The 14557-nt window shown below is 61.2% G+C and overlaps 1 protein-coding gene across 1 annotated transcript in view; it reads left to right on the forward strand.

Moving 5' to 3' along the window:
• Sspo (SCO-spondin) overlaps positions 1-14557 on the forward strand; it is a 48404-nt gene that overhangs the window by 20642 nt on the left and 13205 nt on the right. The window contains exons 47-75 of the mRNA XM_005404761.2: positions 121-264; positions 1159-1329; positions 1415-1579; positions 2506-2685; positions 2760-2882; positions 3010-3139; positions 3225-3350; positions 3454-3545; positions 3973-4143; positions 4404-4568; positions 5386-5638; positions 6424-6470; positions 6613-6783; positions 7085-7216; positions 7380-7525; positions 8693-8787; positions 9092-9144; positions 9314-9520; positions 9623-9793; positions 9881-9960; positions 10717-10886; positions 11358-11404; positions 11512-11694; positions 11804-11974; positions 12159-12359; positions 12605-12701; positions 12792-12991; positions 13255-13421; positions 14351-14511. Coding sequence (XP_005404818.1) covers positions 121-264; positions 1159-1329; positions 1415-1579; positions 2506-2685; positions 2760-2882; positions 3010-3139; positions 3225-3350; positions 3454-3545; positions 3973-4143; positions 4404-4568; positions 5386-5638; positions 6424-6470; positions 6613-6783; positions 7085-7216; positions 7380-7525; positions 8693-8787; positions 9092-9144; positions 9314-9520; positions 9623-9793; positions 9881-9960; positions 10717-10886; positions 11358-11404; positions 11512-11694; positions 11804-11974; positions 12159-12359; positions 12605-12701; positions 12792-12991; positions 13255-13421; positions 14351-14511 — 4219 coding nt within the window. The remainder of the gene's footprint in view (positions 1-120; positions 265-1158; positions 1330-1414; positions 1580-2505; positions 2686-2759; positions 2883-3009; positions 3140-3224; positions 3351-3453; positions 3546-3972; positions 4144-4403; positions 4569-5385; positions 5639-6423; positions 6471-6612; positions 6784-7084; positions 7217-7379; positions 7526-8692; positions 8788-9091; positions 9145-9313; positions 9521-9622; positions 9794-9880; positions 9961-10716; positions 10887-11357; positions 11405-11511; positions 11695-11803; positions 11975-12158; positions 12360-12604; positions 12702-12791; positions 12992-13254; positions 13422-14350; positions 14512-14557) is intronic.

Consider the following 14557-nt stretch of genomic DNA (forward strand, 5'->3'; position numbering starts at 1 on the left):
ATCCATCATCCATCCATCCATTCATCCATCCATCCTCCATCCATCCATCTATCCTTCATCCATCCTCTATCTATCCATCCATGCATCCACCCACCCATCCATCTGTCCATCCATCCACAGGCCACAACGTCACCCCCAAGCCCTTCCCACCTGTGCAGTGCAGCCCTGGGCAGGTGCCCTGCGAGGTGCTGGGCTGTGTGGAGTGGGCACAGCTCTGCGATGGGAGGGAGGACTGCCTGGACGGCTCTGATGAGCAGCGCTGCGGTAAGCAGAGGGCCTGTGTCAGGTGCAAGAGGGCTTCAAGTCTGGGTGTCCCTGTGTCCATTTCTAGCTCATGTGGGAAGGATCTGGGAGAGGGTAGGGTAGCAGGGAGTGGACAGAAACTAAAAGTGTGAAAACAATTAGGAATGTGAGTGTCTTCAGTGGTGGTGAAGAAGGGGACTGGAATAGGTCTTGAGTCTCAACCTGTTTTATAAAATCTGTCTGACATCCATCCACCCATCCATTCACTCACCCACCCATCTATCTATTTACCCACTGACCCATTCATCCATCCAACCACCCACCCATCCATCCATCCATCCATCCATCCACCTACCATGTATCCGTTGATCCATCCATTTCTCTATCCATCCACCCACCCACCCATCCTCCAACCATCCATCTATTCATCCACTCACTTACCCACTCATTTATCCATTTATCCACTGATCCATCCATTCACCCCACCATTCCTCCATCCACCCACCTACCATTTGTCCATTGATGCATACATCTCTCTGTCCATCCACCCACCCATCCATCCATCTAAAGTAGATCATTATGATCAAAGCTTTGTCTTACAATCAGGATAGGAGAAATCAAGCATTAATCAGTCATAGAGAGTACCCAAGGGAGTAAACTAATTTTCTAGTACTCTGGTCCCTCTCCGGACACTGTAAGAGCCTTTGACAAGTAGTGAGACTGTGGGAGACCTGGGTACACCAAAGACCCTGTGTAGATTTCACTCACAGTAGTGGAAGGGAGCAGAGACACCAGGAGGAAGGGGAGGCCAGGGCTCTGGCCAGCAAGTGCAACCCCCGACTCCTGGCCTGAGGTTGCAGGGGCTCACTGTGTCACTCATGTGGCTTGCTTTCCTCTCCCGCACCTCATGGGCAGTGAGCACAGAGCCCTTCACGGTGCCCACCACAGTGCTTCCTGGGCTGCCGGGTTCGAGGGCCCTCTGCTCGCCAAGCCAGCTCCGCTGTGGCAGTGGGGAGTGTCTACCAGCTGAGCGGCGCTGCGACCTGCACTCTGACTGCCAGGACGGCTCGGATGAGGATGCCTGTGGTATGTGCTGCCCAGGCAGAGGACACACCTGAGGGACCTGCACCTCCATGACCCCCGTCTGAGCCCTGCCCACCTGTCCCCTCAGTGGACTGCATACTGGCAGCCTGGTCTAGCTGGAGCGGCTGCAGCCGCAGCTGTGGCCTGGGCTTCACCTTCCAGCGCCGGGAGCAGCTGCGGCCTCCCCTGCCCGGGGGCAGCTGCCTGATGGACCAGCTGCGCAGCCAGCCCTGCTTTGTGCAGGCCTGCCCAGGTAGCCAGGCCCTTGGAGGGGATGGGATTGGTCCCCGAGGCCCCTCCAGCCCCTCATGCCTGCCCAAGTGAGCCCCAGTACCACGTGCTAGATCTCTGCTGAAAACTGGGAACCCCGGTCATCCCACATCAGATGGCATCCAGGATGGAGGAAGGCGATCTGGGAAGATGATTGGATGGATGGGTGGGTGGGTGGACAGATGGATGGATGGATGGATCAGTGGATCAATGGATAGATGGATAGGCAAGTAGGTGGATGGATTGATGTGTGAGTAGACAGAGGAAGAATGGATGGATGAGTAGATGAAGGATGGATGAATGGGTGGATGAATGGATGGATGGATGGATGAGTAGATAGAGGATAGATGGATGGATCAATGGATAAATCAATGGGTGGGTAGATGAGTGAATAGATGGATGGGTGGAGAGATGGCTGGGTGGAAGGAGGATGGAAGAGCCTCCATAGGTGGAGCTCAGTGAGGGCTAAGAGATAGACCTCAGACATCAGCCGGCTGTTCCACTTGTCCCTGGGTTCCTTGCCAAAAGCTTTGCATGCAGCCTTTTGTCCCACTCACCTCTGTGCATTGCAGAGAGAGCTTCCCACAGTGGAGGGCTCTCCTCGGCCCCCGTAGCTGCCTCCGAACACTGCTTGGCTGCCTTCTTTCACCCAGACTGTGTGTGCCCCAGGGTCTGCACAGGCACTGCCCCTCTCAGGGTACAGAGCTTTTGTCCTGGGAGGCGTCACCAGGTCCATCCCCAGCTTCCCTCATCTGGGAAACAGAGGCATCCTGGACAGAGGAGGAGGCTACAGGGCTGTGTGCTGCTCTGCCAGCTGGCCGAGGGCTCCCTCCCTGCGCCCCCTCTCCAGGACAGCATTTGTCTCCTTGAGAGCTCTCTGCTGGACCTCTGCTCTTCCTTCCTCTGCAGTGGCTGGGGCATGGGCAGAGTGGGAGACTTGGGGCCCCTGCAGCGTCTCCTGTGGGGGTGGCCACCAGGGTCGCCGGCGGAGCTGTGTGGACCCCCCACCCAAGAATGGCGGGGCCCCCTGCCCCGGGGCTTCCCAAGAGAGGGTGCCCTGTGGCTTGCTGCCCTGTGCAGGTGACACAGGTAAGAGGGTGCTGGGCACGGGCAGCTCGCCGAGCCTCCCTGGACTCACCCCACAAGGTACCCATCTCCCCCAGACTGCGGGCCAGGCCTTGTGCACGTGGATGCGGAGCTATGCCAGAAGGGGCTGGTGCCCCTGTGCCCACCCTCCTGCCTGGATCCCGAGGCCAACGGAAGCTGCACTGGGCAGTGTGTGGAGGGTGAGGTAGACCCGAGCAGGGGGAGGGAGCGGTGCCCACCCGGCCACCCGCCCTCAGACCCCAGCCACCTGCCCTCAGACCCCAGCCACCTGCCCTCAGACCCCAGCCTCCCTTCACTTGGTCCCAGGGTGCCGCTGCCCCCCGGGGCTCCTCCTCCATGACTCTCACTGCCTGCCCCTCTCCGAGTGCCCCTGCCTCGTGGGTGAGGAGCTGAGGCAGCCGGGGTCGTCCTTCCTGATGGACAACTGCAGCCGCTGGTGAGGGTGCTTGGCAGGGAGGGCGCTGGGCGGGGGTGGGCGCTGGGCCTCCGTCCTGATAGCTCCATCCCTTCCCTTCCCGCAGCACGTGTGAGAAGGGCGAACTGCAGTGTGAACCAGGCGGCTGCCCCCAGCCCTGCGGCTGGTCAGCCTGGTCCCCCTGGGCTCCCTGTGACCGATCCTGTGGCCCTGGAGTGAAGGCCAGGTTCAGGTGTGCAGGGCGGAGACAGTGGGAGGACGGGGAGGAAGGAGGCTCAGAGCTTGGGGCGGGGGAGGACAGGAGGACAAGGGGCCCAGGGCTGCTTCTCTCCCAGGTCTCCTTCCAATCCTCCTGCGGCTTTCGGAGGTGCTCCCTGTGAGGGTGACGGCCAGGAGCTGCAGGCCTGCTACACGGAGTGTGGGTCAGGTATGGCAGAAGCCTGCCTCCCCCGCCTGTGCCTGGCCCTGTGGACGTGGTGGGAGAGGACCCCTGGGTGGGTAATCAGCAAGGCTTCCGCAGTCGAGGGCAGCCCTTGAACTGGCCTTGCCGGGTGGGCTTTGGTGGCGGGGAGACAGGCTCTCAGGAGGGTGCTGGTGGCCTGGGTGCCCGAGCAGGGTGGGCTGGGAAGAGCAAGAGTCTGCGGGAGGTGACACTATGCACTGACTGGGCCGGGCCAGCGGAGGCTCCTCTACTGCTGCCCCAAGTGTGAGAAGTGGGCTGGAGCACAGAGGCCCCAGGCAGCCGAGGGGACAGGGGCCACCCTGAACCCAGTACGGTACCTGTCATCCCCAAGAGCCCGCCCTAGCCCCTGGCCTGTCTGGCCCATGCAGTAGGCCCGCTGTGTCTCCTGCAGAGACACCGGGCTGGACGCCCTGGACATCCTGGTCCCCCTGCTCCCAGAGCTGCCTTGTCCCTGGAGGGGGCGCCGGTCGGCAGCGGCGTTTTCGGCTCTGCCCCAGCCCCAGGGATGCCTGCCATGGAGAGGCGATCCAGGAGGAGCCCTGCAGCCCCCCTCCGTGCCCAGGTATGACCCCCATCACCCCTGGTGTGGCCGGGCACTTTTTTGGGGTGGGGTCCCGTGAGCCCCAGGGAGCGGAGGGAAGGGGGCAGAGGATGAGAGCAAACTTGGCTCTTGTCCTCAAGCTTCTCCTCGCCCCCCGGAACCAGAACATGATTGACTGTCGGGGAGGTGTGGCTGGGGGCCCTGTACACCCCACAGCTCTGACCCCTCCCCTGCCACACCTCTGCCACGTCCGTGACTGGGACCCTGGCCTCTCCCCACAGTGCAGAGCAGCTGGGGTCTGTGGGCTTCCTGGTCCGCCTGCTCAGCGTCCTGCGGTGGAGGTGTGCAGACCCGTGGGCGCAGCTGCAGTGGTCCAGCCCCTGAGCACCCTGTGTGCCAGGGACCCCATAGTCAGACCAGAGACTGTAACACACAGCTCTGCACAGGTACCAGGTTCTGGCCTACCCTCCAGCTGGCCACGCCCCACGGCTCCCAGGGCCTGACACACACCCCACACCTTCACACGTCCCTGACCTTGCATGTCAGGGCAGGTGGTGCCTTGAGCCAGGGAGACCTTCAGGTTTCTTCCCTCTTCCGCCCACTGGGGACCAGGCTCATGGCTGCTGGCCCTTCCAAGGAAGTCAGAACGATGGGCAGAATTGTGCACAAGCAGCCCTGGCCCTGGGAAGCCCATTCCCCCTCCTCGCTCTCCCTTGAGCCCTCCTGGATCAGACACTAGTGTGCTCTTCTGTCTCAAGAACATCGGTATCAACTGGGTATGGTGGTACACGCCTACAATCCCAGCACTGGGGAGGCTGAGGCAGGAGACTTGCTGGGAGTTTGAGGCCAGCCTAGGCAGCATTGTGAGTTCAAGGCCAGCCTGGAATAAGTCTCAAAACCATATCTAAAAACAAAACAAGCTGGGCGTGGTGGCGCATGCCTGTAATCTCAGCACTTGGGAGGCAGAGGCAGGAGGATCACTGAGAGTATGAGACCAGTTCTGGGCTACAAACAGAGCTCAAGGCCAGCCCGAATTGCATAGTGAGACCCTGTCTCAAAAAGACAAAAACAAAACAAATTGTATCAAGTGGAGCAAAACATGACTCTTCCCTGGTGACTTGCCAGGCCCTGGAGCAAGCCTGGGAGGGGTGGACAGGGAGGGCCATGTTACTTCTTCCCAGTCACTGCAGGCAGACCCCTCCCTCGCGGCCTCCCTTTCCTTCCCTCTGCCCCTGCCCAGACCCGCTCTGTCTTGCCCTGTAGCTCAGTGCCCCAGCGACATGGTGTTCCGTTCAGCAGAGCAGTGTCACCAGGAGGGGGGTCCGTGCCCTCAGCTGTGCCTGGCGCAGGACCCTGGGGTGGAGTGCACGGGCGTTTGTGCCCCCAGCTGTGCCTGCCCCCCTGGCCTCTTTCTGCACAACACCAGCTGCCTGCCCCGCACCCAGTGCCCCTGCCAGCTGCGCGGGCAGCTCTATGCACCTGGAGCCGTGGCTCATCTGGACGCCTGCAACAACTGGTGGGTCCCCGGTGGTGGTGGTGGTGGTGGTCCTGGAGGGCTGGCTCCCAAAGGGGGCAGGACGGGGTTTTGCGGTGTGGGGCCATGTATGATAGACTGGAGACCGGAGAGGGGCTCCTGACCTCTCCTCCCGCCGCTCCCTGCTTCTCTTTCCTGGGTATCATTCCCTCCCCGGGATCCACTCCACTTCTGCTCAGGGCTGAAGCACCCGAGACTCAAAGCTCTCCCCAGGTTCTGCCAGCAGAGGGTGCTCTGAGCCCAGTTCCCGCACCACCTTTTCATTTCCCTTTCTTTTTCTATTTTACCTTGCACCCCAGTTCCTCATTTTATTATTCCTCCACCAACCCCTTTCTCTTTCTTCTCTCTGACTATCTTTCTGTAACCTCCAGACTTTGACAGATAGGCTTTAAAACTTACACTGGAGAAAACTACAGAGAAAGAAGGGCCGATAATCCTGCTCTTTCTCAATCGCTCCTACTCGGTCTTGGCACTCCGGGTCATGTCTGAATGGCGTTTAGTAAATGCAAATGGAATGAAAAGGTGTCTCCCCATGTAGCTTTGTGACAAAGGGACACACAGTGCTTGGAGCCTTGTGGAGCCCCTGATGGTGCATTTGGGTGACTGCTGGTCACAACTTAAAATTCCACTGATGGGCGATAGGTAGTGGGCACCATGGCCAGCTGCCTCCCTGCTCCCCGCCTCCGGCCAGTACATTGTACTCTAAGGCGGGGACTGATTACAGTGGGGGATGGGCAGGTCAGGTCTCACCGGCTCTCTCTCTGCAGCACCTGTGTCTCTGGTGAGATGGTGTGCACTTCGGAGCCCTGCCCAGGTACCCCAGGGGGCCCAGTGTCAGGGAACAAGGGGTACCTGGGCCTTTCCGAGATGAGCCCATGGGACCAAGGTGGTACCCTGGGCGGGTCAGGGCTCAGGGGTTTGACCTGACCTCACACACACCACCTCTGTACTGGCAGTGGCCTGTGGCTGGAGTCCCTGGACCCCGTGGAGTCCCTGCAGCCGCAGCTGCGATGTGGGCATTCAGCGACGCTTCCGGACAGGCACTGCACCCCCAGCTGCCTTTGGGGGTGCTGAGTGCCAGGGCCCCGACATGGAAGCTGAATTCTGCAGTCTGCAGCCATGTCAAGGTGAAAGCGGACTCATGTCCTCAGAGAGGAGCTAGAATACCCGCATGGCATCCTCCAGGGCCCTGTGAGGGGCGTGCAAGGGACCTACCTGAGAGGTGCCACTAAGATGGTGTCTGAGAGCTGCTGAGTTCATTCCCTAAGAGACACTCTCCCTAGAGGCAGCCGCGTCCTTCCGGGTGGCGGCAGGTCCGAGGCAGGGTCGGGGGCCCAGGTGAAGTGGCTAGCAGTGTGAGGAGGGAGGGTCCCCTGGTGTCGAGGTGGGAGGTGGGGCCTGCAGTGAGTGACCTAGTGCCACCCCCAGGTCCTGGTGGGGCGTGGGGTCCCTGGACTCAGTGCTCCGTGCCCTGCGGCGGTGGCTACCGGAACCGCACCCGAGGCGGTGGCCCACACGGCCCTGTGGAATTCTCCACCTGCAGCCTGCAGCCCTGCGCAGGTGAGCACTGCCCTGGGGACCCTCCAGTTCTTCTTCCCCCCAACCTGGGTACTGTTAGCTCCCTCGCTGTGCCCTGTCCTTTAGCCCTGAGCAGCCTTGCACCAAGCAGATGCCTCTCCAGGTTGGGAGCCCAGGGGACAGGGCTGTCAATTTCTGTCTCCAGGGCCAGTGCCGGGTGTGTGTCCCAGGGGACAGCGGTGGCAGGACTGTGCCCAGGGCCCTGCCTCCTGTGCAGAGCTCAGCTCCTTGGGACAGGCTAACCAGACCTGCCACCCTGGCTGCTACTGCCCTCCCAGGATGCTCCTGCTGGTGAGTGTCCTCCCTCAGGGCTACCCATAGGCAGGACCTCCTCGTGCCTGGGGACCCAGGGTGGCCGGGACGGGGCCAACACCTCTGTATGCTCAGTCCTGGGTTGGGCTATATTGAGGGGGGAAATAGGCTCTGCCTTCATGAAACAATTTAGTCCGGTGAAGCCAGACCTGGGGCCACCAGTATAAACACCGAAGCATCGGAGAGCAGGCTGGGCCAGTAGTGGAAGGCTTCCTGGAGAAGGCAGTCCTGACCGGAAGCCTGAGATTGAAAGACCAGGAGAACAAGAGGCAGCACTCCAGTTGGAGGGCTGGGCACCAGGGCTGAGAAATTCCAGTGAGCGTGGAGGGGTTTGGACAAAGGATTCCAGGCTGCTGCTGTACATAGGGTGGAGTAAGGGACAGGTGTAGTGAGGTCTGGGTCCAAATCAGGCTTGTCTGCTGGTGTTCTCACATCTCAACTGGGGCAGTGATGGTCCTAATCGTCAGAGTCAGGATGGTGGGCAGGTGCAGTACCTCCCGGCCAGCCAAGATACATCCATATGCTTGACTTTGAATCGTGCGCTTCCCAATAAAAGTTTCTGTTAAATTTCAGTGATCTCTGTCCAAACATCCTGCATACATCGCTTTCTCCGTTCTTCGTTTGTTGATGAAAATTTGGGGGAGGGGTCACAAGTGTTCAAATTATATATTATAACTGATGTGGTGGCACATGTCTGTAATCCCAACATTTATGGAGGCTGAGGCAGGAGGATCACAAGTTTGAGTATAGCTTGGGCGAATTAGTGACTTAATGAGACCCTGTCTCAAAATTAAAAGTAAAAAAAAAGTCTAGGAATGTAGCTGAGTCTAAAGGCCCTGGGTTCAGTCCCCAGTACTGCCTAAAAAAAAAATCACATATTTCATATTTTCTTATGTGATTTTAAGGGCATTTGACAGCTCAGTCTTGTGTCTTGATATAGAAAATGGTCCTTTGCTTACAGAAATTGAGGGAGCGTCCCCCCCACGGCCTCTGCAGCTGAGGGTCTGCATTCGCCCTGCAGGAGGGGGCTAGGGAGATGGGGATGACGGGTGGATGGTGTCTGAGGGGCCTCAGGGAGGGGGGCCAGTTTTGTCTGGGGAGGAATTCGGCAGGAACTGGAGATGACAGGGTGGCTCTCCCTTCCAGAACAGCGTGTGTGTGCCCACCCAGGACTGCCCCTGTACCCACAGGGGCCACCTTTACCCCGCAGGCGGTGCTGTGCTGAGTCCGTGTGAAAACTGGTGAGACTCCTATCTGGTGGTGGCCTGGGCCCAATGACCTCCAAGGCTCCCGCTGAGCTGCTGTCCCTCCTCAGTGGCAGGACAGGCATCCAGCCCTCAGATGGAGGCAGAACCTGCCCACACACCCCCAACCCCTGGCCTCTCTTCCTGTCTGCGTTAGGTTCAGGTTAGGGCCACCCCAGGGACCTGTCTTTAACTACCTCTGCAAAGACCCTGGTGAGACCACGCTGACGTGTCCTGGAGCTAGGGCCTGAGTGTAGGTTTTGAGGGGACATCACACAGCCCTCTACCGTCACCTTCGCAGCTCCTGTGTCTCTGGACTCATCACCAACTGCACTTCCAGGCCTTGTGAGGAGGGTGAGAACCGGCCCCACTGTGACCTGACTCGCCTCTCCCTCCGCAGGGGCAGTGGTAGCCAGGGCTGGGACTGGGACATCTCTCCAAAGAGTGTGCACCAGAGGAGGGTGTGGCACGCCCACTACGCCCAGCCGCTGCTCCTCACCTTCTGTCTCCTGTGCACCCCAAGGCCAGCCCGAATGGTCTCCTTGGACCCCCTGGAGTGAATGCTCAGCCTCCTGTGGCCCTGCCCGCCGCCACCGACACCACTTCTGCTCCAGCACCCCCAGTGTGGCACCATCCAGCCAGGCTCTGCTGCACGCCTCAGCTGCCCCCACACCCCTCTGCCCGGGACCCGAGGCCGAGGAGGAGCCGTGCCTCCTGCCCGCCTGTGACCGTGAGTGCCCCAGCACCGTGGGCAGACTCTGGCCTGGAGGTGGTGCCAGCTGGCCCCAGGCTCTGCCAAGCCCTCCACTCACCTTCCCTCGCTGTCTCTCAGGAGCAGGGGGCTGGGGGCCTTGGGGACCCTGGTCCAGCTGCAGTCGGAGCTGTGGAGGAGGCCTGCGCAGCCGGACCCGAGCCTGTGACCAGCCGCCACCTGAGGGCCTGGGGCTTTTCTGCGAGGGGCCTCAGGCCCAGGGGGAAACCTGCCAGGCTCAGCCATGCCCAGGTACCTGCCGGGGATGAGGTGGGGTCAGGAGCAGAGGAGAAGGTGGGGGAGCTGTACTACTCTCAGCCCATCTGGTCCCCTTCCCAGTGACCAACTGCACCGCCATCGAAGGGGCCAAGTTCAGCCCCTGTGGCCCTCCCTGCCCCCACTCCTGTGACGACCTTGTGGTGAGTAGGCTTCCCCAGCATCCCTGCCTGACCCCTGACCCAAGGGCCACCTCACGGGTGTGGCCGGACTCAAGGGCCGTCCCAGTGCTGGGCAGATGAGTCCCCGACTTCAGCTATGACCAGCTATGCCAGGCTAGGGCCTCTTCTTCTCAAAGTAAAACTTTTATTACAAACATAGCACAAATAGGAAGGGGAAAACCACCCCACTGCATCACCCTATGCGCCATAAGCATTTTTGTGTGCAAATATTGATTGTGAGTGAAAGTATTTCCCGAGCACTCACCCAGGTACCATGGATACAGACAGGGTCTCTGTCCCCCCGATGCCAGTCTTGGGGAAGACCAGCAAGGCTGGCTTGCTCCCCTTCCTGCCTTTCTTCTTTTGTTTTGTTTGTTTTATTTTGTTTTTTAAGACAGGATCTTGCTATGTAGCTCAGGCTGGCCTTGAACTCACTATGTTACCCTGGCTGGCCTCAAACTCACGGCGATCTTCCTGCCTCAGCCTTCTGAGTGTGGCTGGGATTCCAAGGCCTGCCTGCCTTCCTCCCTTTCTTAACAAAACTCCAAACATAAATTGTTTCAAACAGAAGCTCTGAGCTGAAGGTCACAGTTTGTGCCTCCTCGGCTGCCTTCCTCCTCCTCTCCAGCCCCGTCCCTCTGCATCCCCCCAGCGTATTCTACGGCTCCCCACTGACCGCCCCCACCCTGCAGACTGTTCGGTGCTGACCAGAGCCGCCGCCCCTTGCTGTCCCCACAGCACTGTGTTTGGCGCTGTCAGCCCGGCTGCTACTGTCCCCGGGGCCAGGTGCTGAGTGCCGATGGGACCATCTGCGTGCATCCCGGTCACTGCGGCTGCCTGGACCTGCTGACTGGGGAGCGGCACCGTCCAGGCACCCAGTTGGCCAGGCCTGACGGCTGCAACCACTGGTGAGCCTGCCGTGCCTTGGTGTCCGGAGGCAGCGGTGCCCATGGGAGTGGCCTAGGGTACATGCGTGTGGGATCCGGGCCTCAGCAGAGGGGACATTAGAAATCCACCATCCCTAAGAAATGCAAGGTGGAGCCCTATCTGATAAGTGGGGAAACTGAGGCAGCTAGCACTATGTGTCTGCTGAGGGCCGCGCACATGCTCCTGGGAGGAGAGCTGCTGGGCTGGATGGGCCACAGACAAGGCAGCATTTGCTCCCATTGTCTGACCTTGCACAAGTCACACCAGCTGTGACATCCCGGGGGGCCAGCTGAGTGAAGCAGGGAGCAGGCTTAGGGGGCACTGGAGCCCGGGAACAGGCACCGACGGTGACAGCGGTAGGCAGGGGAGAGAGGCAGTCAGGGGGCTGCACATGGGACGCTGGTGGCCCTGAGCCGCTGGTTCATCCTCCTGTGTCTGCACCGGTTGCCCAGCACCTGCTTGGAGGGGAGGCTCAACTGCACAGACCTGCCCTGCCCAGGTACGAGCCGGTCTGCCGGGAGGGGAGGAGAACTGGCTCTGAGGTCACCGAGGGGCCGGGACCTGGGACAGGATCACCTATACCCAGTGCCCGGACTCTCCTCGCAGTGCCCGGAAGCTGGTGCTTGTGGTCAGAGTGGGCAGCGTGCTCCCAACCCTGCAGGGGCCAGGCAAGGACCCGCTCCAGGGCCTGTGCCTGCCCGACCCCTCAGCATGGTGGTGCTCCGTGCCCTGGGGGAGCAGAGGCCCAGGGTCAGAGGGAGGCCTGCCCCAGCTCTACCGCATGTCCAGGTGTGCTGCCTACTCGAGGCCTACGGCATCCCCCCAGTGTCGGTTCCAACCTCGATACCCTGGGGCTCTGGGGCTCCTAAGGTGCGTGTCCTTCTGTCTTCCTGGGCAGTGGATGGAGCCTGGAGCCCTTGGGGTCCATGGTCTTCTTGCAATGTGTGCCTGGGGCAGTCCCAGCGGAGGCGAGTGTGCACCCAGCCACCCAGCTCCGAGGGAGGCAGGCCGTGCCCTGGGGCCCATGAGCAGAGTCGCCCATGTTGGAATAACTCCACAGAGTGCACAGGTGAGGGCTTCTGGAAGGACCTGGAGAGCCTCATAAGTCTAGGGAGATGCTGACTCTGACCTCTGACCCCTGTGCATTCATTCATACCGAGTCATTCTCCATGGCAGGGTGGCAGGTTGGCATGGGTAGTGGGCCTGGCAGGAGGCCTACAGCACCCACCTTTCCTGCTTCCCTCCTGCCCTAGACTGTGGAGGTGGCCAGGATCTACTGCCCTGTGGGCAGCCTTGCCCCCGCTCCTGCCGGGACCTGTCCCCCGCGAGTGTGTGCCAGCCAGGCCCCGTGAGGTGCCAGCCCAGCTGCGGATGTCCCCCAGGCCAGCTCAGCCAGGACGGGCTCTGTGTGCTCCCAGCCCTCTGCCACTGCCAGTATCAGCCTGGAGCCATGGGTCAGTGCCTTTCCGGCCCTTGCCGTCCTGCCTGGCCCTGTACCTGTCCCCCGGGGCCCAGCCCCTGCAAAGCCTTGTGTTCCCCGCCCAGTCCCCTCACACCCAGGCTGGTCCAGGTTGGAATGTTCTTCCACCTATTCCTCCAGGACACAGGCCTGTGGGGTGGAGTGTAGGAAGGCAGAGGTACAGGAGGAGGGATTCATGGGGTTGCTGAGCTCCTCAACCCTCACTCCTGCACCCTGCAGGGATCCCTGAGAACCACAGCCAGTCAGCAGGGTCTTGGCTCAGCTCCTGGGAAAGTCTGGAACCTGGAGAGGTGGTGACCGGGCTGTGTGACAACTGGTAAGCAAAGCGGACTTTGGACGGAGCTGGGGAGAAGTGCCCTCCTTGGAATGGGCCAGGGCATCTCTGAAACCCATCCCTTGTCCCCAGCATCTGTGTGGCGGGCACCCTGAAGTGCCAGGAGGTGCCCAGCTGCCCTGGTGCTGGCGTGTGGGGGGCCTGGGGCCCCTGGGAGGACTGCAGCGTTTCCTGTGGGGGAGGGGAGCAGTTGCGCTCCCGGCTCTGCCCCCGACCCCCCTGCCCTGGACTGGCCCGGCAGAGCCGCACCTGCCACACCCAGGTCTGCAGAGGTGAGCCTGCCAGCCTGTGTGCTGAGCATTGCCACAAGCTTTGAGTGGCCCGGCAGCCTAGGTCCTGATGGGGGTACTTTTGGACCTCTCTTCCCCTTCTGCCCTCCTGCCCCTTCCCTCACCAGTGATGGGCAAGGGAAGGAGGAAGCAGCCAGGGAGCAGGGGAGCCTGCGGGAGGGGAGTGCCCAGGGAGGAGCGTTCACAGAATAGGTGGGCACAGAGTAGGCTGGAAGAGCCGGGCACTGACGCGGGTGTTGCCTTAGACGCAGGCTGCCCCGCTGGCCGTCTGTACCGTGAATGCCAGCCCAGCGAGGGATGCCCCTTCTCCTGTGCCCACATCATGGGGCAGGTGGCCTGCTTCTCCAACAGCTGTGAGGAGGGCTGCCACTGTCCCGAGGGCACCTTGCAGCACCGCTCGGCCTGTGTCCAGGTCAGAACTCAGCCCTGCCCTGCCCTGCCCCTCACCTGGCAGCCCATCATACCCTCTGAGGACCTGTGGCCTCTGGACAGCTGGGCCCTTTGCTGCCAGCGTCAAGGCAGGGAGAGGCGGAGGCCCAGAGCGGGCAGTGGGGGCAACGCCCCTCGTTCCCAAGGGTGGGGACCACCTGCCTTGCCCTGATGGTGCCTGGCTCCCACCAGCACATCTCCTGACTCAGCAGTGCCCACAGGGGCTCGCACGCCCCCAGTCCTGTGTGGTATCTCGAAACCCAGCCGTCCTGGCAGCCACAAGCAGTTTCCTGCGGCTCCCCTAGCCCAGCCTTGACTCCACGCAGGCCTTCTCTGCTTCTCTCCTTCCTCCTACACCTTGTGGGGAAAGCGCCTCTTCCCTCACTCCGCCCGGCCCCAGCTCCTTCACCCCCTGCTGCGAGTGCAGGTGGCCCACAGGTGCCAGCTCTGCTGTGCTGAGCCCAGCGGGCACGGGAGTCCCCGTCCTTATCCTGGTGGCCTCCAGAATGCCATGGCCGCAGGGATCTGAGCAGCTGTCAGTCTCCCATTCTCAACTTAGACAATGACACTGAGCTCAGAGCGGGAAGGGCCCACAAGGTCATCCACACAGGGGCAGAGCTGGACTCAAACCCCGCTGTCCTGACTCCTCCACTTTCTGGCTAGGCTCTTTCTGCTTCCACCAAGTCCTGTCTCTGGGGGCCTCTGTTGGGACCTGCTTGTGTCAGGCTGACCCCTTAGGCCCAGCCCCGGGCCCACATGCATCCTGATGCCTTTATGTCCATGACAAAGGGCCACTGGCCCACGTGTACCTGTAAGCACCCTCATGAGGCCCAGAGCCCTCCCTGTCCCCACCAGGTCTCTGAGACCGCACACAGGCACCGGGTCCTGTGTGATTTCGCTGTCCCCTCCCAGGAGTGCCCCTGTGTGCTGACAGCACTGCTGCTGCAGGAACTGGGAGCCCCCAGCACCGAGCCTGGGACGTCCCCATTCTTTCTGGGAGAGGACGGTCAGCACTTTGGGCCTGGAGAGGAGTTGGACCCGGGCCAGATGTTTCGAACCGGCTGCAGGAACTGGTGAGGGGCTACCCAGGGTGAGGACGGGGCTGGGATGCGGGCGAGA

The sequence above is a fragment of the Chinchilla lanigera genome, unplaced genomic scaffold (assembly GCF_000276665.1).
Source record: "Chinchilla lanigera isolate Chin_1 unplaced genomic scaffold, ChiLan1.0 scaffold00090, whole genome shotgun sequence".
NCBI lineage: Eukaryota > Metazoa > Chordata > Mammalia > Rodentia > Chinchillidae > Chinchilla > Chinchilla lanigera.